The 25,990-nt window shown below is 32.7% G+C and overlaps 1 protein-coding gene across 1 annotated transcript; it reads right to left on the minus strand.

The window, feature by feature from the left end:
- Positions 1-4,667: 4,667 nt before the first annotated feature.
- On the minus strand, positions 4,668-24,931 carry CTCFL (CCCTC-binding factor like). The gene is made up of 10 exons (XM_051982975.1): positions 24,353-24,931; positions 23,805-24,045; positions 21,527-21,697; positions 20,451-20,584; positions 17,432-17,552; positions 15,977-16,126; positions 11,966-12,126; positions 10,354-10,536; positions 8,089-8,212; positions 4,668-5,578 (listed from the first exon to the last, which is right to left on the minus strand). The coding sequence occupies exons 1-10, from the start codon at positions 24,929-24,931 to the stop codon at positions 5,424-5,426; spliced, it is 2,019 nt and encodes a 672-aa protein (XP_051838935.1). The 3' UTR covers positions 4,668-5,423.
- Positions 24,932-25,990: the final 1,059 nt, after the last annotated feature.

Consider the following 25,990-nt stretch of genomic DNA (forward strand, 5'->3'; position numbering starts at 1 on the left):
GAGGATTTTCAACATTCCTGATGAAAAGAGCAGAATTGCATGGAAAATTTGATTTTCAAATACAGGATCCTGGAGAAGCATAAAGAGGTAATCAGGAAAGATATATAATAAGGGACTTAATAAGGTTTATCTGTTGATGTTCCTACATGGAAGGATGAGATTTATAACTCATTAGAACTTTCTTATTATTATGGCAGCTAGGAATGTGTGTGTGTGTGTGTGTGTGTGTGTGTGTACACAGAGAAAGAGAAAGCACAGGTGTGAGTTGAATATGAAAGGATGATGTCTTTTTCAAAAAATGATGAAAGTGAGAGGTGAGAGTAATGTAGTGGGAGAAAGCGAAAAGAAGTGAAATGGTGCAAATTATCTTCTATTAAAAAGAAGGCAAGAAAAAGCTTTTACAGTGGAGGGGGAGAGAAGCAGGGAATGAGTGAACCTTACTCTCATCAGAAATGGCTCAAATAGGAAATAACATACATACTCAATATAGGTTTAGAAATCAATCTTACCTGCAGAAAAATAGGAGGGGAAGTGGATGGGTAATAAAAAAGAGGGCATATTGCGGGAATGGTCAGTACCAAAACGCCTCTAAGGAGGGAGAGAATAAAAGGAGAGAGAGAATAAAAGGAGAGAGAGAAAATAAATTGGGGGGGGAAGAGATTACAGTTAGCAATAGTAATTTTTAAAAAATATTTTGAAACAAGTTTCTCTGATAAAACCTCATTTCTCGAACATAGAGGGCAATGAGTCAAATTTATAAAAAAAAAAAAGCCTTACCCAATTGATAAATGATCAAAAGATACGTGCCCAAAATGCTATAAATTCATCCATAACTTTGACCTAACCACACTACTACTAGTTATATGAGTACCAATAATTTAAAAAAAGGGAAAATGACCTATATGTACAAAAAATATTCATAGCAACTGTCTTCTCAGGGCAAAAAATAAATAGAAATTGAAGGGATGCCCATCAATTGGGGGAATGGTTCAATAAACTGTGATATGTATTTGTCGTGGACTATTATTATTCTATGGGAAATGATCAGCAGGATGCTCTCAGGAAAAAAAAAACTGGAAACCAAAGTGAAAAGTACTATAAACAAGGTAATAGCAATCATCTAATGATTACTCTGAAGGATTTACAATAAAATATCCTATCCATACCCAGAGAAGGAACTAATGTGTCTGAATACAGATTGAAACATTCTCTCTTTCTCCCTTTGTCTTTTTTTAATTTAATTTTTCTTGAGGGTTTTATATTTACTAGGGTGGGAGAGTTGTGGTTTTTTTCCCACAACTTGACTTTTATAGAAATGTTTTCCATAACTTTATATGTAGTTTTTTAATTGAGAGTGGAGATTAGGGAGAGAACCTAGAACTCAAGAATCTTAAAAACATGTTTAAAAAAGGGTTTTTTGAATGTAATTTGGAGAAAATAATAGATAAGTGTCCTCAATGTTAATGTGTTGGCTATAGGGAATAAATGACGTAATACACATAAAATGCTTTGTAAACCATAAAGCACTATACAAATGTCAGCTATTATGCTACAAAGCTTCTTTCGGTAATGCATTTTAGACAATTCATTAAACTAACATGTCAACTATTTCACCTAAAGAACCCAAGTGATTTATAAAATTGTTTTTATCACTATTTACTGATTGTTCCAGTGCTGCATAATTGGCACAAGCACTTAAATCCACCTGTTAAAAATAAGCAGCACATACTAGCTATTAACTTGTTTTTAAGGAAAATTAAATATTTTTATATTTTCAGTAGCCATCAACCGAGGGACTACTATGGAAAAGGAACGTAAAAACAAAGCTCATTCTGTCAAATGTGATGTGAGAACCTGACTGATTTAAGGTGAAGTAATTCATTGTCAAGTATGTTATTTTTGGTTATTACTTAACTGTTTTTGATCAGGCCTCAGGGTATAATTATAGTAATTATCAGGATGGATCTTCTCATCAATAACCTTTTGACTCATCTCCTAAAAACTGTCATCCATCATTAGGCAGTGACAGCTACGCATTGTTTCAATTCATTCATCTGTTCCTGAGAGGAATACTTTCATATGAGTGTTGTCTTCTGTCTCAATATACATGACCTCTTGCTTGAAGCCAGACAGGGATGTAAGCTACTGAACAAATAAAGGATTCTTACTAGTGCTGGCTACATTTAACTAAGAATGGTAATGACTCTGGATGCTGTATGCTACACATAGTAAACATATCCTCCCTAAGCTCCAGCTGCTGCATTGAAGAGGTAATATTTTCTTATGTGAGTTGCAGATCAATTATTTTATAATTATATTTTATTTATTATAGGAAGCAAATAAAGGCTATGTTACAAACTGATCAAGTTACTCAAAATGTGTATGTCTCAGGTGGGATTCAATACAAAAAAATGAATTAAGGAATAAGCAGTGCAATAGGAAAAAAAATCACTGGATTAGGAGGAGAAAAAATTCTATTCAAATTCCATCTCTGCCATTTATATATGACATCTGCTAAGGCATGTAATCTCTCAAGACCTCAGTTCCCTCATTTGATGTGGCTGATCCAATAGTGTCTCTACTGGATCTGTATTCCAAAAAGATCATAAAAAAGGAAAAAAGACACACAGATACAAAAAATGTTTGTGGCAGCCCTTTTTGTGGTGGCAAGGAACTAAAACTGAGTGGATGTCCATCAGTTGGAGAATGGTTTTCTTTGTTTCACTCAGTATCAGTTCATGTAAATTTTTATAGGTCTTTCTAAAATCAGTTTGTTCATCATTTTTATAGAACAGTAATATTCCATTACTTTCACATACCATAACTTATTCATCCATTCTCCAATTTCTTCTAATTCTGACATTTTATAATTATGTGAAAAAGAAAAAAGGCAAAGTATCAAAAATCACTGGTAATGTGTGTCAAATGTTAAAGAAAATATTTTAAAAGCTTCATTATAGTGCATATACATATAGCACAGATAAAGTGAAAAAAATCAATGGGCATTCTATATAATGAATTGAGGGAAACTAAGCATTTTAAATGGAAAACATTCAGAGACTTTGAGTCAATTGACAGTAAAGGAGGAAATTCTTGTAATTTTCAAATAAATGGGCTGCTAAATTTTGGGGGAAACAAATTACTTCAGTAACAAACCTCAAACCATGTATGTAACAGGTTGTTAACAAAATAAAATCGCAAGATATCAAGTCAATTTTAAAAGTAACCTTTATTCAATTAAACTGTTGTCAAACACTTGCAATGTGACTTAAAAAGAGATGTTAAATTATGCAAGATTTGTCTATTGTCTAGAGTTATTTAGTGCTAGACATCAAAAGTATTTTAAGCCCAATCATTCCAGAGGCAGGTCATTAACCAAACATTCAAAACTCAATCACAGTAAAGCTCAACAAATATTTCTCTTTCAAATTAATATAGATGTTATTTTCTCTTTGCTTCTTCATATATAACTAGCTTTACTGTTACTACTGAAGACAAACAAGGGTTTTACTTTATCTTTTCCGGTAAGTACGAATTAATGATACAAACTGCTAAGATTTTTCTGTAAACTTTCCATCCTCGACAGCAAAATAAATCAGACTTATCAATTGGGTACATTTTATTGATCTAAAAAACAACTTTCCTTTTTGAGAAAGATCTGTCATTGTTTTCTACTCCAAATTCAGAATATAATGATAAGAACAAATTTGGGAGGTCTCTAGAACATCAAAATATCTGGATGGAAAGTGAAAGTTTATCATCTAGATATTTTCTATGCAGGCAGAAAATATGTATGTATTCAAAATATTCATATTATTCAAAATTTTTTATTTAAATTTTTTTCTTAGTTTTAGTGGTTTTCAGACCCAGCCTTGGTTTTTAAAACTTTCTTTCATTATCTGCTTCTTATCCTATTGTCTTCTGTGGACTCAAAATATCACTTGAACATTTTTCAGCACAAAACATTTTAAACTTTATAATAATATGAAATGTACTAAGACATACATTCTGAAACTATTAATAACATGGCTAACTTTACTGTCTAAACAAGTTTTCCTAAAGTCAACATTCATATTGCCAAAAGGAAGCGTCATAACTTTGATGCAAAATGAACCATTTTAAAGGGTCATAATTCATGAATTTTTTTTAAAAAGGCATTTCATTGGAGTTATTTGAAATAATAGTAAAATGTGACAAGTTTCTAACATAACAAAATGGTTATAATAATAGCATAGACCAGATTGTAAAATTTACATCTTGTTTAATTAATTTACCAACATAAATTAAATGGTATAGCGCTTCTATATTTGGAACATTTTAAAGAACACAAAATCTTGAGAACCTGAATTGACTTATCAATGATTCTGAAACACTGAAAAGACATGCTTAAATTTACCAAAAGTAACTGTTCAATAAAGGAAAAAAGAAAAATTTGGCTCATCATACAGAAATGTAATAGTTAATTTGAAATTGAAATGAAATAACATGTCCCATGCAATGAGAAAGTAGGTCAAATATTCTCATGTCAAAAAGACAAGTTAAAAATAAGATAAATTCCTCAAAAACATGTAGCTTCATGAATATAATATTTTTCACTTTGCCAATTATCTTTAGAAATATAAACTTGCTTAAATAACAATATGGGTAACAATAGATATGGATTGATGTACAAGTAGATGATAGCTTAGCTATCTGATATTAAATTTAGGGGAGTTTTACATCTGCCTAAAACATAATTAACAGATAATAAAAATTCTAAAAGGTAAATAAATCTCTTTTAAACCTCCATATATATTCTTCATTGTTTTCTAGACTAATTCTTTTTATCATTTTTCATTTCTTATGGAGTCATTTTTCAAGTTATTTCATAACAGTAAGTTAAATAAAAGCATCATTACTAAAAATAGTAATTTAAGGTTTATGGCAGTGTCAGCTTTTACAGAGGAGGTCTATAAATTTTTCTAAGTGCTATACATTTTAAACAGCATGGATTATCTGGAAATACTATGGATTCATATATTTAAGTAAAGAGAAAAAATTCAGGCTTTGACTACCTGCTACCATAAGATCACACTCAATTTAGTCTACCATCAAAAGAGTAACTTTAATATCATTCTTTATTAACTATAAATTGCTAAGGTCCTAACCTGGATAAGTTTAATGTCTTTGAAGTTAAAATGCTCTGACTCAGAATTGTAAGCCCTTTACAAAACTGATATGAATAACATTAACTTCAGTAGATTTCTAAACACCTTATTCTACCCTAGTAAGTAGGAAAATCTAGGCACCATTATGAACTTTTGAAAAGTTCTTTAAAATTAATTTTCTTAAACGTATCATGCTGTGTTTAGAATTTAGACACTAAAAAAAAACCTTTAATTAAAAATGAGGTACTAAAAGAAAATGCAAAATTTTTATCTGCATCACTTATCCATCATGTTGAGGATCATTTCACAAGTCACTTCTGTTTTTGGTTCTTCAACATCTGCTGCCATTCCATATACGACAGGAACAATTTCATTTGTATGATGCTCTATGTTTACAATGGAAATATCTTCAATTGGCATCTGCTCAATAACTTTATATGAAAAAGAGACCATATTTGACATTAGCAATGATATGGTAAAATCAGAATTTCCAAACTGCAAATGTATAAGTTTACACTGAAAAGTAACTTGATCTAAAACATAAAATCAAGTATTTTAAAGCATTGATCCTCGATGATGGTATACTATAAATACTTTTATTTTTGTGCCCTTACTATTTGTGTATTAGTTTTAGGCCCCAAAATGATACACTTCAAAGATCAACTGAGTATTGGATAGCATCTTTTTGCTCCAAATTAGAAATATAGTCTAGCAAACCGGCATTTTATTTCATTTATTTCATAACAGTTTAACAATTTAAGTTATTTTTTCCAAAGCTGTATTTCTGTTAGAAACAGGACACAGATACTGTAATCAAAAAAGCTGTTATGTTACATTTGTCTATTACTTCTAGTTTGTCTGCTCAATCAACAAATATTTATTGAATGCCTGTCATATCCAAGGCATTGGGCTAGGTGCTATGAAGCATATGAAGTATCAAGATTTTTGTTCGCAATCTTAGGAAGCTTAAACCTTGCAATGAGGATTTCCAAAAAAAAAAAATCATTCTAAATATTTGCAGCACTAGTAACTGTTATTCATACCATTCGATAAACTTTCTTATTGGCCAAGAATGTCCAAGGGACTACTTTGCTTTCCTGCTACAAACATGAGAAGGAAGAACAGCTTCAGTTTAAAATATCACAAGGGGATTTTTAGAAAATGCTATTAATTTATGTTTTATGTAATGAGGGGGTTTAAAGTCATTTCTACTCCTGTTTAAAAAATGACATTGAACTTAATGTTCAAAAGAAGTCTATCAATAGTTAGACTATTTAAGACTAGTATGCCAAAAAGGAAAATGTTCTGTTCTCACCAGTGGAATAAAGCAAAAGCATTAGATGATAATCTGAATAAAATGAGAAAAAGCATCAACAACAAAATGAAGCATCTCAATTGCATTGTTCATAATAACTTTATCAATTTTATGCTTTGTTATGTTAGTGAAGGCCAACAGGAAATTATCATGATTAGTAGAGTTCTACTTTGACTACAGTGAAAAATAGCCAAAATGGGAAGACAGGCTTTTGGCATAGTAGAGAGTGTTCTAGATTTGGAGGCATGAAAAGCTAAATTCAGAATCCATGACACTTGTTAATTGTGCAACTTTAACCAAACAATTTAGCTTTCCTGAGTCTCAGTTTCATGAATTTTTAAAAATCTTGGGCAGTTGGAAATAGATATAATACTGAAATTCATCTTTTACATGAATTACCTTTTAACTTTTCATCATAATAAAAAAGACTAAATTTCAATTAAATCCTTAAATATTTATTCAAAATTGGCTAATTCTGTCATAACATTCCTATCATAATTGTTTCCAATTTTTTGTCTTATATTGTCTCCATCTGAAGAAATTTTGGGAATTCAAAGATAGTCTGAAAATAGGAAAATAAATATGAAGTGAGATGCATCTTTTGTCTATTTATAAAATATTTTCGACCTTAATCAGCATCAACAATCAAGATAAGCAGTTAGTAATTGTTAACTTTGAGCCTTAACAAAGATGTGTTGTTACCAAGTGTTTAAGGCATAACAATAACAATTTAAGAGCATTTTAAATTTACATTAATATTTAAACTTTAAATGTTTCTCTAATTTTTATTTGTATTAAGAATTTTAATTGTAAGAGATTACCAACAGATGCTTACATTTCCAAATTAGCTTATTGCATCAAAATTTCTATAATAACTAAACATACATTTATTACTTATAATAAAAATCCAAGAATTTTTTTAGTAAAAAATTGTGTAATACACTCATTTTTTTAAATAAAAGAAAAAAATTTACTAGTACATATACAATTGTAATAATTTATAGTCTTGGGCAGCTAGGGCACAGTGGATAGAGCACCAGCCTTGAAGTGAGGAAGACCTGGGTTCAAACCTAGTCTTAGACCCTTAATACTTCCTAATTGTGTGAACCTGGGCAAGTCACTTAACCCCAACTGTCTCAGCCAAAAAAGAAAAAAATATATATATATATATATATATGTATATATATATAGTCTTTGAGTATAAACAATTAAATACTTACTGTAGATGCTTTCAGGCATTATTCTGCTTAGAATATGAATTATATTAAATAAAAGTACTCTACATAATAATTTATTGATTATCTCTAGAATATCATCATTTAATAATCTCTTATATGAAAATTTAAAATATTCATCAGGTTCACTGAAATGATTCAGAAAAATCATGGAATTTTTTATATAATTTAATTTAAAATAATGCATATTTATACTTCTAATCATGTATTTAATATCTGAAGAAACTATATATATATAAAAGCATGATTTAAGCTATTCCTAAAAGCAAACAGGAATGGTCCAACTTATCTGGGGAAATATAAAAACCAGCCTCTACCCTATAATGCCAGAAGATCTGTATTTCTATATTTGATCTCATGAATTTCCTATGGCTCATGAAATAGTGTTTACCTTCTTCCTTTGCACTCTGTTTTGGGTCCTTTTGTTTTTTCTTTTTATTTTTCCTTCCTTTTGCTGATGGCACAGCCTTTCCTTTCACTGCTTCACAATGCTCAGAATGTTTGCGCATATTATTCTGTTGGTAAAAAATGTTTCAGTTAGCATAATGAAAGCAACATTATTTTCTGACTTTTTAGCAAAATATTTATGATCTAAGATATAAATACTGAGAAAACTGGGTCATATCAACCTTTAACCATTTGTACAAATAAAGATGATACTATTTATTACTACAGATATTTTTATTCATGTAGCTGAATAGTTTTGTTTTGTAGAATTTACAGAATTATGCAGATTCTGTAAAAATGAATAAAACCCCCAAAACTTTGCCTATAAGGAATTTTCAACTCACATAAAATAGCATTTGCTGAAATGATCTATCATAGCATTGCTTAATAAATACTGTTATGAAAAGGAGAAAGTGAAGTTAAACTTAAAGAGCTATGAATGTGTAGGAGGGATAAGAAGAAATTCCTATCATTTGATAAAACAACATATGGTGTAGCAAGATAGAAAATATCCTGTTGCTAAAAAAGTGGAGCAGATTTATTCAAAGTGTGGCAAGAGAATTCTCAAAAAAAAAAAAAAAACCCAAAACATTCAACATACCAGTGGGAATATTCAAGACAAACTACTTCAGTAAAGGGGAATCATTTTCATGGGGAACATGGGTCTTGTTTTACAACAGAAGTAAATACTTCATTAAGAGTCACTTTGCAGCCAGATTTTCTGGAATGTGTCTATTCCATAAAACAAAAGATAGCATTAAACTAATTTCTAATCTCAAAGATTACAGGCTGGTGGTTAGAGCAGGATGACATCATCCTGTCAGAGATGAAGGATAGAGGGGATGCTACAAACAGTGGTCCAGAGCCCTCCTCCCATGCTAGTGAGACACAAATGCAAACCTCGGGCTTCCTTCAGACTCTCTCTGCACTAGGTCAGAACACCTTAGAAACAACTCACTCCAACCCTCCAAATTTACAGGTGAGAAAATGAGACCCCACAAAGAATGACCTGCTCAATATTACAGTTTGTTACTAGGAGGACCATTATTTAAATCCAGTTCTCTGGACTCCTGGTCCGGTGCTGTTATTGCATGATAAAATTATATAAAAAATCTATGCATATTCAATTTTAGCTAGCAGGTAAGATGTAATAGAAGTATTAGTGTCCTTTTCTAATTTTCTTCTGAACCCAGCCAGGTATATCAATTTTAATGTGAGATGATTCTTCTAACACTGGAATTTCCATCCAAAATTACTTTAAGAAAAAATAAGAAAAAAGCATAGGGTAGGTCTTGATGGACTTCCCAGACTAGTACAATCCCATGAAGTATGTAAATTATTTAAATAAAAAGTTATGATTTGGGGAAGTCAAAAAGCTTTTCAACAGCTTTATATTTGTGTATGACTTACTTGTTTTAGAGTGCTATGTATGTACTTTGATAATACATGTAAAATTTCCATTTTTATCTAAAATTAAGATGTTCATACCTTTTGACCTAGTATTCCCACCACTAAGTATCAATTACAGAAAAAAACCCCCATATACTACAATAATCCATAGCAACCTTTGGAAGTAGCAAAACAACTGAAAAAACAAAGTAGGTGCCCATAATTTGGGAAGTTGTTGAACAAATTATGGTGTATGAATATAATGGAATATTGTGTTGTAAGAAATTAAGAATAAGATAAATTGCTGCAGAATGAAGACTTTAGTATCAGGAAAACAATACATAGAACTACAATAATAATATAAATGAAAACAACACTAAAAGACTTAGAAATTAGATTAAATGCAATTATTAATACTCATTCCAAAGGGTCATTGATGGGACATTTCCCTCCTGTCAGTAAAAAGGCAACAGACTATGAATGGGAAATGTTACATGTATTGTTTGACTCAATTACTACATCAGTTGGTTCTGATCAACTGTTTTTGTTTGTTATAAGGGAAGAAGGTAATTACTGAGAAGCAACTTGTAAAAAACAAAAAGGATCAATAAAATAAAAAATTCCAAACCTTAAAACCAACAAAGCAAGAGCAAAAAAGTATTTTATAATTATATTTTATAATATTAAAAATAGCAAAACTGTATGTCTTAGAATAATATAGATATAGTAGATGTGATTAGTGCCCTCCAAAACTTTTCCGGTAGAGAAAAGTATGGTACTCATCTTTGTCATAACAGAATCTTTCCTTAAATTATCTTACCCATCGTGAAAAACCTTTGCCACATTTGGGGCATTCATAAACAGTTGGTATGAAATTTTTATCATGGTATTTCTTGAAATGAACATTCAGAAGTTGTTTCTGCCTGAAACATTTATTGCAGGAAAGGCAGGTGAATGGTTTCTCTCCTGTGTGGGTACGTTTATGTACTGTCATGTGCCGCTCCTAGAAGGAAAAAATCCAAGTAAGTGAAAATCCTAAAACAGTAGTCATTCCATGTATTATATATACTTGGATTATTTTCTCTCTAAGAACTTAGAATATTAATCAGTAAATAATATATCCTCAATAAGTACTTGGTTGATTCCAACTGTGAATGAGCTCAGAAAAATCTTCCCCAAACAGACTGATTAAAGACTTACACACAAGATAATTTTTTTTAAAAGAATTTATTTATTTTCTCCTTGCCTTTTAGGAGCTAACCACACAAGTTACATAGCATATCTTGTAGTTTCGTTACTTGATGATTTTCTAATTTTCTATGCAGTCCTGTAATTGAACCTCACATTAATGTTTTTCCCTTTAAAAAATAACTGTTTTGGGATACTAATTATTGTATTTATACTTATATGAATTTATATTGCTAAAGTAAATATGCAACTTAATAAATTATATAGTGATGCTGAGTTTGTTGAATTTATTTAACTTTAAAATCAGAAGACCTCTAGCACTGTAAATAAATTTTCCAAAAATGGCATATTCTCTCAAAGATTACTATAAATAATTACTAAAAAGTAAATTCTACCTAACACATTTGGTAAAAATTTGAAAGGAACTCATGAATTTTTTTGGATTACCACAACTCAGTATCCAGTTACCTTGAGTAGTGGACATCTTGAATTTCATGCTAAGAAATCAAAGCTTCATTTAGCTAGTAATGGGAAACTGCAGAGAGTTTTTTCAGCAGCAGACTAGAGATTTGGAAAACAAGATGAATTGAGGCTAGAGGGGACAAAGAAACTAGAGGCAAAGGTATTATATTAATTTAAGCTAACAGAAAAAAGCACCTTAATTAGTGTGGCAATCTAAGTAAGACTGTGAATGAGGATCTAAATACGAGAGATATTGTGAATCTATAGGACTCAACTACTAACAGAATGTGGAAATCAAGGCAGAGGAAGGACTCTAAGGTGACTCCAAAGCAGCAGGTTTATAGGAGGCTTAGAAAGATGATAACATTGGAAGAAATCAGGAATCAGAAAAAGTGGATCTTTTGGAAGTGGGATAAAGGTGGGCACTAATTAATACTTTATGATCCTTTTTTTTACCTCACAATCAATGGCAAAAATATCTTTAATAGGAGATCAATTTTAAAGTACCAGTTTGTGGAAGGTTTCTCATTATTCTGAAATATTTAAGTGGATTGAGGATCTCCTCCAAGTGGATATTCTTTCCAATGATGCCCACACCCTGCATGTATCCTCCTCCCCTAAGTTCACCATGGAGGGAAGGGCAGGCGGTGGGAGGCGGGGGGTCAATTCAAAATTCTAGGGGTAATCCTGAAATAGCCCTTATAAATCGAAGAGGGTCACTGGGATCCAGAGGCTGGAGCACACCTGCCATGTGCCCCAACTTGCCCACACACACAAAGTACCTGCTTGCAGGCATAGTTGCAGTCGTCACATTTGAATCTCTTCTCATTTCTGTGAGTTTTCTGGTGCTGGATGAGGGCATAGCGCTCGTGAAATACAGCGGGGCAGTAACGGCACTTCATCTCAGTAGCTTTATAGGAATGTAGGTTTCGCAAATGGACACCTAAAAATGTCATGTGTCCCGGTAAGATTGGAAGATTTTTCTCTAATTTAACCATCTATTAGAATCTTACTTCAGTAACATTCATCACTTGAGAACGGAATTTAGTATTAGAATAAAGTTATTTTTCACATGTTCATTACCTGTAGAATCAGGATAGTTTTAAAAACTAAGTTTTTCATATACACTCTCCACCTTCTAGAATAATGAGGTTGCTTTCTTTTATTTTAAAATTTAAGATTATGTTTGCAAATTGTTAGTTTATATTCTCAAGATTCAAGCACTAAAAATACTATGTAAGCTACAACCAAATGGCACTTCATGTGTCTCTTCTCATTGATATGTTTATCAAGGTCTGATTAAGCATGCCGTATTGTGATTTTTGCTCAATTGAATCAGGCTTTTAGGCACGACAATTCTGTTCTACTTTGTGTAAGAAGCCAAACAAAAAGCTGATAATTGCATAGCTTTGATATGTCCCACTTATGCTGACTCATACTTATTCAAATAGCTTCTGTTTCATATAAAACAATTTGCATGCCAATTTACTAGGTTAAACAACCAACTTAACTTGGGAAATATGGAATATGAGTATTCCTTCTACATTGTAACTGTCTCTATCTTGGTTTGGATATATCATGGGTTGGCATAAGAAATGAATTGGGAATTGCCTGGGAGTTTTGAAGAAGCCAAAGATTACACAAAGTCTATGAATAAATACTTAACCCAAATCTGACAGTAATTTACAATTTTATAATAATCTGACAGTAATTTACAATTTTATAATACTGGAAATAACTCATAAAAGGAAAAGAAAAATGCACAATTTTTCTCTGGGACAAAGGGAGAGTCAAAAAATTTACTCACATTTTCCAAATCATGGGAGCATACAGTTCCCTTTAATCTTAATGAAATGGAAAGGACAACTATATAATAAGTCCCAAAAGTCTTAGTGCAATTTTGGGCTAAAGAAAAAAAGGCAGGAGAGACACACTTAAAACTGCACTAAGACTTTTAGGACACTCCACATATAAACTATTAATGGAATGTGATATACACAATCCTGTTTCCTAGGACAACATGAGAAAAATATCCTTAGGGTTTTCTCAGTAACCTGATTTTAAAAATTCATGTTCTTTTTAAAGTTCCATTGGGAAATTATTATACAGTATCATACTCACTGTGTTAGAATGTTCATAATTAAACATAAAAATGTTACATACATATATGTATGTCTGCTTACACATAACATTATTATACACACATATTTATGCACACACTTCTCTACTTTTGGAGTTAAGGATACCTTAGACCACTAAACTGATCAATTTGTATAACATGAAATATTAAATGTTTGGTAAAATGTTAATAAGAAGTCTCTGTAGCATGAATTTTTGAAGAGGAAGAAGAAAAAGAACAAAGAGAGATAAAGACATTTTATGAAGACTCATTGGAGATGCTTATCCATTAGAAGCATTATGACATCAAAGATTAAACTTTTAAATACTGACCAACTGATTAATAAAAATTATAATGGCAGTAGAGAAGGGCTATTATTTAATAATTATCAAAGAAAAACAGTAATAAAGAAACAGTACTACTTGAGGAATGATGGTCTGATGTTAACATGACAAAAAGAATGCAGAACTACTTTTATTCCTATTTGATGCCCATATTTTTCATTAATTGGAATCTTTCTAAGACTCAAACATTTCGAAAGAATGTGATTATGAGAAACCTGAAGCACAAAGTAAATTAAAATATAGTATTAAATTAAACTAAAAAATGTTTATTTTTTCAGGACTGAATAAATTACATCCAAAGCACTGAAAAAAAAAATTGTCCATGTGCTCAAAAACTTCTATTTATATATGAGACACAGAAAACAAAAATTGGAAGCAAACTTCAAAATCTAAAGAAAGGTAGATTTTAGAAATAAAGACTAGTGTGGATGATTCAAAATAACAAACAAAATTTTCTAGATTGGATTTTTTTTTTGTTTGTTTTGGTGAGGCAACTGGGATTAAGTGACTTGCTAGGGATCACATAGTTAGTAAGTATTAAATGTCTTGAGGCCAGATTTGAAAAGAGGTCCTTCTGAATCCAGGGTCGGGACTCTTTCACTGCACCATCTAGCTGCCCCTGGAATGAATTTTTCAAGAGATTGTTAAATAAATTCAAGCTACTTAATGTAAATGTCCACTTCATCTAATAATGAGCTAAAGTAATAATTTCCTTTTTTTGAGGAGCCAACTAGATCGGGGAGAATTGTCATTATACTGATTCTTGCAAGACATCCAAGAGATACTTGTGGGCAAGCCCTGAATAGGAAGTCAAGAAACCTGGGTTCTAGTTCTGATGGTGTCACTTATGTTGTGGTATATTTGACTTCTAGGCCTTAGCATTCTCATAATATAAAACAAAGGGTCAGTGGAGAGCACAAGGGTTAGATTTCTCACATTCTGCCCAGATATAATAAGATAAAGTTTTATAAATTCTAAGTTAGAGAAATGTGAGCTAGATGGAAGTACTGTTAGATGGATTCACAGATCCCTGTGCCACAGAATAAATGATTTCAGGGAGCAATGCCAGGAGAGGGGACACACGAACCTGAGAGGAATCACAAGCAAATATTCAAAAAGTTATTGGAAAGTTAAATATGGGCTCAGAGTTTCTTAAAAAAACCTACCCAAGGAGGGAAAGAAGAGGTGTCTGAGCTTCCTGGAGATGGCTCTGTGGATACAATTAGGTGAAGGGTTGTGGCAGACATTGTGCAAACTTAGGCCGCCTTAACAGAAACACAACATCCACTGATCAGAACAAATTGGAGATCCTACATACTGCTCTGGGGGTTCTAAGGCAATGACAAATGGAAGTTCACTTTGGAAAGACAGCCATGACTGAAGGGTCTAGAAAGTCTCCATATAAGAAATGCTTAATAACTGAAGATCTGCAGTCTGAAGAACAGAAGACACAGGGGAAAAAATAGCTGTCTTAAAGGGATGTTGTGGGAAAATGACTCTCTATAGAAAAGGGCTGAACCACAATTCCTAGGTGGGAGTTAGTGAGGCAGACACTACCTGATAGGAGATTGTTTAAAATAACTGTCACCATCCAAAAATGGCACAGGCTTGTGAGGCAGTAAGTTTGCCATTACTGGAAATGGTCAAGGAGCAGGATAGTGCAAAGGCCGTCATTTCCTGCTTATGCCAAGGGACTTGTAGGAGCTGTTCTCTAAGATCCTTTCTAATTCAAAGAATCATGATCCTCATATACTTGAACCTTTTAAGAGAGATGTAAACAATTCTAAAACCCCTGAATATCATTAGTTAATTATTTTTCAGTGTTAATTATAAAAGTACCCAATCTTGATCTTTATGACCTCCAATTTCCACAACTGAATTATATTAATAATTTAATAATTCAAATTAATACTTTAAATTTAACCAAACTGATTAACTGACTTTGAATATTAATTCAAATATCTCAAAAGCCAATGAGAAAGACGCTACTATGGAGGCTACTGGTTCAGTGGTCAAGACCAGCTTTCTGGTCTCCTTTTCCCCAGCCTTGGGAAGTCTGCTTTTAGGCTCAGCATCCCCATCTGTGTGAAACGGAGGCAGTCATGCTCCTGCTGCCCTTCAACACTCCTTGCAAAGATCCATAAAACAACACACCAGGAAGAGCAAACTCAGCTCTGCAGATGTGGGGATTGGAAAGAGCATGCACTTGTCACTCTGGCCACCAGGTGGCACCAGATCACTTTGTGAAAAAAGACTTCTAGCAGATAAGACAGAAATGAACACGAGAAGGAAAATCAATGTAAATCTGACTGAAGCAATCAGCTACTCACGAAGGTCGCTCTTTCTTGCAATGACTGTAGAGCAGTGTGGACACTGATGTTTGGGGACATTTTCACTGTGCTTCTGCAGTATGTGTATTTTCATGGTACCACTCTGGGTGAATCTGGCGTGGCAGACGTAGCATTCGTAAGGTTTTTCACCTATAATTCAAGGTGACAGATGAAATGTCAGAGTTACATGGGTCCAGTGTGACTGCTAATCATCTCAGAAAGGAGGGAAGGCAAGGAAGAGAAACAGAATCTGGAACTCAAAACTTAAAAAAAAAAGTTTGAAATTGTTTTAATGTGTAATTGGGGAAAAAACAAAATATTTTTAAAATAAATAAATGGCTCTAGTACAACATAGACACATTGTGGTCCAATGCAGTCCAACTAATTCAAACAAAGAGCTAATAAAGTTCTACTGCTAAATATGTGAGGCACTGAGAATATAAAACCAAAATAATTTAAAACTTCTAATAAATGGGAGGGAAAAATGGAAGATATGATACTAGTCTGTATCCAGCATTTGTTTATCCTTCTGTTCCTTAACCTGTTTATTTGATTATCTTTCTGATGTGCTAGGTACCTAATTAAGTCATCTGCCTTCAGTTAAATTAAAAGAATATAGATTTAGAGTTGAAAGGGATTTAAGAAGTAGAATCCAACCCTATCAAACAAAGGATAAGTAATTATTGAAAAAAAAAGCAGCTATTTGTATGGTTTTTGATTCACTAAATAATAATTCAGTAATTTCAGTGGTGCACAATTACCTAAGTAAACTTTACAGATTCATTTTGGAAGTTTTGTTTTAAGTATTTCAAAAATTCAAAAAAGCAAACTTCCAAAAAAGAAACAAAAATTCAGAAAAGACCATTTTGTAGTCTTACATGAGTGTACTTTAAGCTCAAATTAACAGGGACATGTCACTATTCTTAATGTTTACTTAAACTCATACTATTATTACATATTAATTATAATTACACATTTATGTATAATTACATATACAAATCATTAATTAAATTAGTAATTAATATAATGTATCATGTAATAAACTTATTAAACATAAAATCTAAATCTCAAAATTTAAGATTCAGGAAATAATTTTGCAGCAGAAGTAACATTAGATTGCAATCAGAATTAGTACACAGAGGATTTGTGTTCAAATCTCAGCTCTGTTACTGTGTGACCTTTGATGAGTCCTTTAAATTCTCTGGCCTTCTTTAGTTCTTTTGTAAAATTAAAAGATTGCACCAAATCATTTATGAGATGCTTTCAGCTCCAAATATATGATCTATAATTATTCTATAATTATAATAGAATCTAGAATTTATGTAGATATTATTCTACATAAATTCTAGATTCTATTATAATAGTACAATTATTCTAGAATTAATCCATAATTATCCCTATTACATTTGAACATGATATTACTTGATTGAACTTAAATATGAAAAAACATTTTACCTGAATGAGTTCTCATGTGTCTTTTCAGTTTATAGGTATCTTTGCTAGCATAGCTACAGAGACAACAGTGAAAAGGGCGTTCTCCAGTATGTGAACGTATGTGACGTTTCAATTTGCTTGCCTAATATATGAGTGAAAGACACAAAAGAAGAAACTTTGTTGTAAAACCAAAAATTGGAAAAAACAAATTATAAGTTTTTAAAATATCCAATAATACTTATATGTGTTGAAGTAAATTATTTTCTTTCAATCAAACCATTTAATACAAATAATTGAAAAATAAATTAAAAACTGTAATACATTGTATGTGGCATTTTATTTTGTAATCAGCAGATGTACAACAGTAGGTTAAAATCTACTTCTACGAACATTATTATTTGCTTTCACATTATAAAGGAAATTTTCAGTTTTAGCTACTCAATTCCCTGCATTTTATTTTGTTTCTATGGTAGCATATACTTAAACACTTGAAAAGTTTATATTATATTATAGAAGCACATAGAAGCACAAAGGCAAAAAACCATCAAGTTCTAACTCCCTTAATGTTATCAGAATTTTTTAATCTTTAAATTATTAGACCCTATATAGGACAAGATAATATATATATAGCACGTTATATGCACAATTTCTTGCATCCCTATTTCAAAGATACTTTTGTTTTAAGGGTGTAAGAGGCAGTTGTGGTGTGGCCCTTAAGCCATGACAGTTCCTTCTCCATTTGATCTGGGACAAGTGCAAGTAAATTAGGTAACTATAGAGGAGAGAGATAACCTGCACTGAATAAAGGTTTTTCCCCCCCCTCACCTGATAGTTTTCTGTGCCAGTGAAATCACTGGTACATTTTCTATCCCAAACCTAACTAGGTAGAAGTCACTCTGGGGGAAATTTCCTCACAGAGACCCCTATACAAATTAAATCAACAGAATTAACTAAATTAAATTAAAATTAATTAAAAATAACAATAATAAATAAAAACAATAAATTTAAAAATGAAACAGTCTAAGGATAATTAATTGAAATTAGATAATTAAAAAATATATTTACACAAATTTATTCTATTAAGGAACCACCTAGAGTAAAATGAATTGAAAACCCTTTCTATAATCTTTCTTTGTGCTTTACTGCATCTCTAAATCTTTTTGAGCTCTTACTTCTCCTTCTCTGCTACATGTTTTAAAGAAAATTAGCAATATTATATTCTGATTGTACTATACCAACAAAACTATAATAAAGGAGGGAGAAAAATCCTATATATTATTATTTAGCTAATTTTCTTTGGTCCTTAAGAATCTTTATGACAGGCTGTAGACACATTGTTGTCTATTCAGAATTCACCCAGAGGCTATGAACGATTATATGTTATACAATAATTCCAATAGTCATTACCAACAGAAGTACTATAACCTTTGTATATATTGAGCATCTCTAGTCTATCTGTAGTACCTGATATCTATGAGACAAAAAGTGATCATGCAGAAATTCAAAAGATGTAAAAGATCAGAATATTCAAAAAAAAAGTAAAGCAACTAAATTTCTTCGGGAAGGATACAATTGTATAACAATTCTATATATTTTCAAGTGTATGAAGTGGTAGAACAAGAGAAAACTGATTTAGTCTATGGTATGGTATTGTATCACTTAAATATAAGGACAATTTTCCTAACAGTGAGTATAGAATCTTCTTTTCTGGAGGAGATCCCAATTAAGCTTTTGACTTCTTTTCTTGTGGTATATTGAGGGTAGAGGAGAAAAGGAAATGAGAACCCAGGGAAGCTACCAACTCTGAAGTTGTTGTCCATGGCAAGGAGTAAGATACACTAAGGAACGAGATGATGGAAACCAAACCTACATAAAATACAGGATGTGATTTGGGACTCTGGAGACAGACTGTCATCTTTCTGGTGTGATTTAAGAGCAGAACTGGCAGAAAGCAAAGTCATAAGACCATGTGACTACCCACTTTTCTTTAATTCCCCAAATTCCCATGTAGTTGCATTTCAAAAATTTTAGGTTTTTGACTTTATAATAAAATTATAAAGTTTCTGTCTTTAGTGTGATTGCAAAACATTTTTTTAAGTTATTTTAGAATCTGATAACATGTATGCTTGAGAAACTATAGCACTATGTAATTATTATTCATTTTAAAGTAGCATGCTTCTCTTTCTGTCAGTCTCAGTATACTGTTCCAATGTACCTTTCCCTAAATATTTTTCTGATAATAGGTGAAGCTTAATTTTGTTTTGCTGCCATTTTACTTGAAAAGTGAGACTGCTGCTATGTATAACTGAAATGTAATTTCTCTTTTGTGAAATGATCGTGACATATAAGGCTAAATGTTTAAAAGGCAACATTCCTGTAACTGAAAGTAGAAAAAAACTATGCTTGATGTTATGCTTTTGGAAACTTGTCCTTAATTTGAAAGAAGCAAATGGTCAATTCCAATTATAACTGATTTGTGCTCAAAAATTCAGACTAAACACACTTCAAAAGATCAGATAAAATATATTTTGAAGACTTCTTAACAATGAATACAAATGAATTCTACCTTAAAATATTTAGCAAAATAACATGAAGTGATGTCTTGTATTTCTTAAACATAGTTTAATTCTGAAAATATACTAAAAACAGCTACAAATTCATGATAGATGTTAAAACCATGTCTTATTACACTGAAATCTCAGACTCAGAGAAATGCTCATTTCAAAAGCAAAGCAAATAGTCTCAAATTCCATTACAGGTTAGTGTTTCTAGATTTTAGTTAGTTAGCATAAGTATATACATATGGCATTTGTGTACAACTTCCCATCCTTACTGTTCCATTTAAACTTTAGAAAACATTTTAAATGGTTTATTATTTGCTGTATTGTTTTTTAAAAATTAGTCAAGATCTATAAATCATCATTTTGGTATATATCACTATTAAAAATTAAAAAGCATATCTGCTATAGAATTTCTTACAAGATAATATTAAACTTTAAGCATATGAAAAGTATGATAAAGCACCTAGAATGGCACTTACTTCTACACTAGCATATTTGCACATTGAACATTTAAATGGCTTCTCATGAGTATGTTTGTAACGTCTGTGTCGTACAAGTTCACCACTAGTCACGAATGCCATATCACAGTCACTGCATTTATATGGTCTGGTGCCTGTAAAAAACAAATGTTTTTCTACTTTAAAATTTTGTGAATGAAGTTTACTCCTTAAGTTTTCCAGCCATAAATCAGTAATATGGAGATATGAGAGCATGCTAAATTTTAAACAGCTCAAAAAATTTTACAATGCTAAATCATAATGCATCAATAAAATGGGATAATATTTCAGGTCGGAACAAAGAACATTTTCTTTGGATGATTAAAAAACCCTAACCCTTATTTCATTCTGGGATTACTGATTTTAACACCTAAAAATGAGAAAATGTTAAAAAACATAGCACTTTTATCTCTTGAATCCTTCCCTTCCTAATTTCCACAATGAGAAAAGAGTATCTTGAACACGTTGATTTAAGTATTCAGTTTACAACTTTATTTGATATTGATGCAGTGCATTGGCACATTCTCCAAATTTAATTCAATTTTGTGAGTGTAAAGTCATAAACTATTAGACATCCTACACAAACATACATAGATATTCATCTATTCTTTCCTCTCCCAGGACCAATCTTCCTTTTTAACTTTGTCTTGCCTGAACATGTATAATTAATCTCTGACATATACACTCCTCTTTAAGAGAGCAATATCTCATTCCTGGAGGTCTTCAAATTTTTTCATCCACTTAGGAGCTGTCTTCCCTTCTTATCTCCTTTGCCTCTACAGCTATTCAAATCAGTTTTCCTATGGTCTTAAGTTGCAACTCCTTTTCAAAAGAAGGATTTTTGGTCAATCATTAAGTATGACTAAATTGTATTCTATTTTTGGATAATTTTAAGATCTTATTTGCAAACCTGAATATGCTACTCATCTCTTGGCTTTGAGATGCTCTAATCCTAGTGTTACATGCAATTCTTACTCTCCTCCTGTAATAAGATTCTGTGGAGAAGATGAAGTTTGTGGGGTTTAGAGAGTCATCAATGCATTTCCCCCTTGTCTTACCTGTATGTGTATTCACGTGATTCCGCAGAAGAGTGACAGTACGGAAGGCTTTCAGACAGAGATGACACATATGAGGTTTTTCATCAGAGTGAGTTTTCATGTGACGATTAAAACTTGAGATTCTAGAAGAGGTGAATATGCATATTTCACAATGGAAGGTTCGCTTCATTCCTATGAGATAAAAAATATTGCATTTACATTCAATTATTAAAAAATGTTCTTTATTCTGGAAAAATGTGCTTACCATTAAATTCCACTAACGACATTTAACCTGAAAATCCCTCATTTAAAAATTCAATGAAATAGTTCAGAAAATACACACTATATATTTTACAGACAGCATTATATGTAAACAGTTAGGGAGAGAAAAAAAACTTCTTGCATTATAGGCACTAAACATCAAGTTAATTATAAAAATAATGTATTTATTATTTTAAAATATATGTGATTTCATCAACGTGTATACTTTTAAATCCCTGTCTGTAGTGAGGGATCCAACTCACAATGCCTTAGAGTTTATTTGATCACAGGATCATAATTTTAAAACTAGAAGGGACTCCAAAAGCCATTTAATTCAACCCCCACATTTTAAATATGAGGCACCTGATGTCAGGGAGTTTAAGTGACTTGGTCAAGGTTATATGGCTAGTTATCATCAGTCGTAGCATAAGCAGTTTTTATGGTTAAAAAAAAATCATTGATTGAAGGATAATTTTCCAGTGATAAAATCTTCAGACTTAAGCTGGTTTTCTATTTTTTAAAACAATAATTTGATTGGTGATCTAAATATACATTTATTCAAAGCCTTTGCAACTTGTCAAATCAGTATTCTGCCAGGATAATCTTTCAGAAAATATCCCTTTTATACCAAGATGGAACCATAACATTTGTACTCAAAAAAATTAATGTGTATTTACTACTTTCTAATCAACAAATAATCAACAAATGTTTATTGTGATTTGGAGATAATTCTCCAAGAGCCATAACAGCAAAATGTGAACTCTGGCAGACAGTACAAGGCTGAAATGGGCCCAAATATGGGTCCAACAAGAGATCACATGTATTATCTAAACACTAGAATAGCTAAATTCAGATAGATTTTTACCACCAAAGTGTTGGCAATCTGTTGACAAACTTTTATGGTCAAATCAATTTACGAAATCATCTGTTATGGGACAGAAGGGGCTGTGCTCAGCATAGAAGTATCTCTAAAAGTGAAAATGAGGCTCTTTAAAAACAGTAAAGTAAAAAAAATTAAAGTAAAAATTATTTTTACATTTTTCATTTTTAAAAATTATTTTTTTAATTTTAAAAAATATTGAAATTAAAGTAAAATATTAAAGTGAATGTATTCAAAAGAAATTATTATTTAAAATACTTTCAAATGTTAATAATTGAGAGAATAATTTTCCTTAAATTCCAATCCAACTGCTATCATAAAAATTCTTGATTAATGACCTGTGAAATAAAATAACAAAAATAACTGATTTCTTCAGATGATACTAATAATTCAGAAATGTAGACTCTCTTGTTTTTATTCAGGTTGAGAATAGCAAAATTAATTGCTTTTGCTGTGACATATGTAAATCACTTTTAAAAAAAGAGCTTAGCTAAAAATATCATTAAATAGCATATACTAATGGAACTGAATTGAATATATCTACTATGCTTTGCTCTAAACAAAACAAATCAAATAGGATCTAACAAGCTAAACAAAGAGGTAGTTATATAACACTCCAAATAAAAAGCTATCAATATTGATAAATCCAAAAAATTGAATTTGTTTTGTTTTGATGTATACATGAAACATTTAAGGTGTTAACATGTGAAACCTCTCCTGTGCAAATAAGCGCTAGGATAAAATATTAAGTTTACTCTGAGAACAAATCATACCTGCATTTCTGCTGCAATTTTAAAGTAAATCTATCTTCAGGTAAAACATCTTTTTAGCTTTTTAAAAAAATAACTAATTTATTCAAGAAGTTAACTTGGCAGCTAGCTTTGAAATTAGAAGACTGTGTTCAAGTGCTATTTTTGACAAGCAAGCCACTTAACCTCTGAGTGCCTTGGGCAATTCTCTATAACAATAAATCAAAGAAGAGTTATGATCCTTATCCATATTGGAAATTTCCATAGATTCTGCATGAATGAAAAAAAATTCTTGAGTTGATCAGATATCCATTTGTCATCTATTTTTAATATTTTGAAGACAATTAAAAATTACCCACTTGTAAAAGTACTCACTTTACATAACATAAATTACTTTAATTTTGCCTACCCTTCGACTTCGCTTGATTTTTTGCAGTTCCAGAGACCTCATCAATGTCTTGTTCTGATGAGTGTATATCCTCATGCTCTTCAATTTCTGAGTTGGCTGGTAGCAGAATGATTTCTTCCTTTTCTCCCTCTCTGAGTTTTTCAAAAGTAAATATTTCTTCCTTTTGATCAGTAAATTCTCTTTCTTCACATAACTGCTGGACCTCCCCTTCTTCAGCCCCATATATATCTTTGTCTTCATCCTAATTAAAAAAAATACAATCATTTACAAAAATATCAAACTTGTTCAGATTTAATATATTAACTTAGTACTTCCCAATCTTAAACATAAATAAAAATGTGATATTTTCAATGCTAAAATGCATCTAAAATATTCAAGTAGGCAATTTATTAACTCTCCCATCTCAAGGACATGTAACATGCACTTCCCTAAATACTTTAATGTAGATTTGTTTTTTAATTGAAAAAAAAAATCACATCACTAGTTCTGCAGAGAATGATTAAAAGTTGTTGCCCTTAAGAAAGCTGTATATAATAAAAGTTTTCTACCTTTATTAATTCTGTGTTTTCATCTAATGGTGAGTTAACTGTCAATTTATCTTCTTCACTGGAAACTTCAACACTTTCTTCCACAACATTAATCTCCATCACCTCCATTTCATGAAGTGAAAAGACCTCTTCCTGAATGCTTATTGCAACACACTGGTGCAAATTCTGGTGGGGTATCTCATTTAACTCCGTTTGAACATTGATGTCTTGCTGCAACACTAGTAAGGATTGTAAGCCACTCTCTCCTTGCTGCACCATGACGTGCATTCCTTCTGCTGGCTGCACCGTCAACTGGCTCATCTCCTGGTGGTCGGTTTCATCTGTGGCAAAATGCACAGTTTGCAAGGTAAGTATGTGCTTCTCATTCTCTTCATTTGAGGGAGCCAATTCCAACTCCCCTTCCACAATCTTGGCTTGAAGGACTCCATAGGAACAGTCCACCTCAAGGCCACAGCTGCTCTGCCTTTCCTTTAGCTTAGACACCTTGTCTACATCATTTTCTTTGGCCTTTTCCTGGATCACATCAGTGCCTTTTATCTTAGTGAACTGTTCCGGTGAGGCGGACGCTTCCGTCCCCATTCTGGAGGCCTATTTCAGGGAAACCAAGAAGTCTATGTCAGGGGCACCCCGGGATCTTGCACTTTGCAATCTCCCAGGCCTGACTAATGCGCCCCCACACAGATCCTGCCTTAAAAATAGGAGCCATCACTTTTTTAAAACTGTAGCCAGCCATTCATGACCTTCTGCTAAAACCAGGTCAGGTCAGGCATTTAGCTCACTGGGCTGGCCTACATAGTCTGCTAACCCAGACAGGTCAACTGTCTTCCTTCCGCAAAAAAAGGATTGGCTCATTGCCTTACACCAAGAAGGGCTGGTCAACAGCTTTCGGGCAACCAGGGGCCCTCGCTGTCTTCCACTAACTGGGGTTCACCCTAATGGGATTGGGGACCCACTTCCTTCTGCTAACCGGGGTTCACCCTCCGCCTCCATCTAACAGGATTGGACCCGTTGCCTTCCACTAACCGGGGTTCACCCTAACGGTGTTGGGGCCCATTGCTTCCGCTAACCGGGGGTTTGCGCATTGCCTCCCCTAATAGGTTTGGGCACATTGCTTTCTGCTAAGTGGGGTTCACTCTGATGGGGTTTGGGGGGTATGCTCACAGCCCTCCGCTAATGCGACCAGGCCCTTGCCTTCATTAGGCCTTTTGTTAACATGTGCTCCTCGATTACCTTGCGCTATCCGAAGTCGGGGAATTAACCTCTAATAACTTCGGCTGGTGATTACCCTTGGCTAACCCCCACAAGGCCATTATTTCCTTTGCTAGCCAAGGTGGGCCGGCCACTATTGCCTTTCACTCACTGGGGCCGGACCAGTGCCTTCTACCAAGTTGGGCCTTTCCAGTCGGCCCTTCCTTCCTCCCCACCCCCACCCGACCCCAACTCCGAGTTCGACCCCAGCCCCTCAGGCCAGGCCAAGCCCTTTAATCGATCTGGCCCCCGCAGGCACACTTGCAGGCCACCTCCCCTGGACTGCCCTCGAGGCCAGCCCCCACCCCCGCCCCACACCTGCTGACTCCCTAACCCAAGCTGACTAAATGCTCTCGGGCAGGCTGTGGCACGAGCCCCCAAGACTTCTCA

This window comes from Antechinus flavipes, chromosome 2 (genome assembly GCF_016432865.1).
Source record: "Antechinus flavipes isolate AdamAnt ecotype Samford, QLD, Australia chromosome 2, AdamAnt_v2, whole genome shotgun sequence".
Classification (NCBI taxonomy): Eukaryota; Metazoa; Chordata; class Mammalia; order Dasyuromorphia; family Dasyuridae; genus Antechinus; species Antechinus flavipes.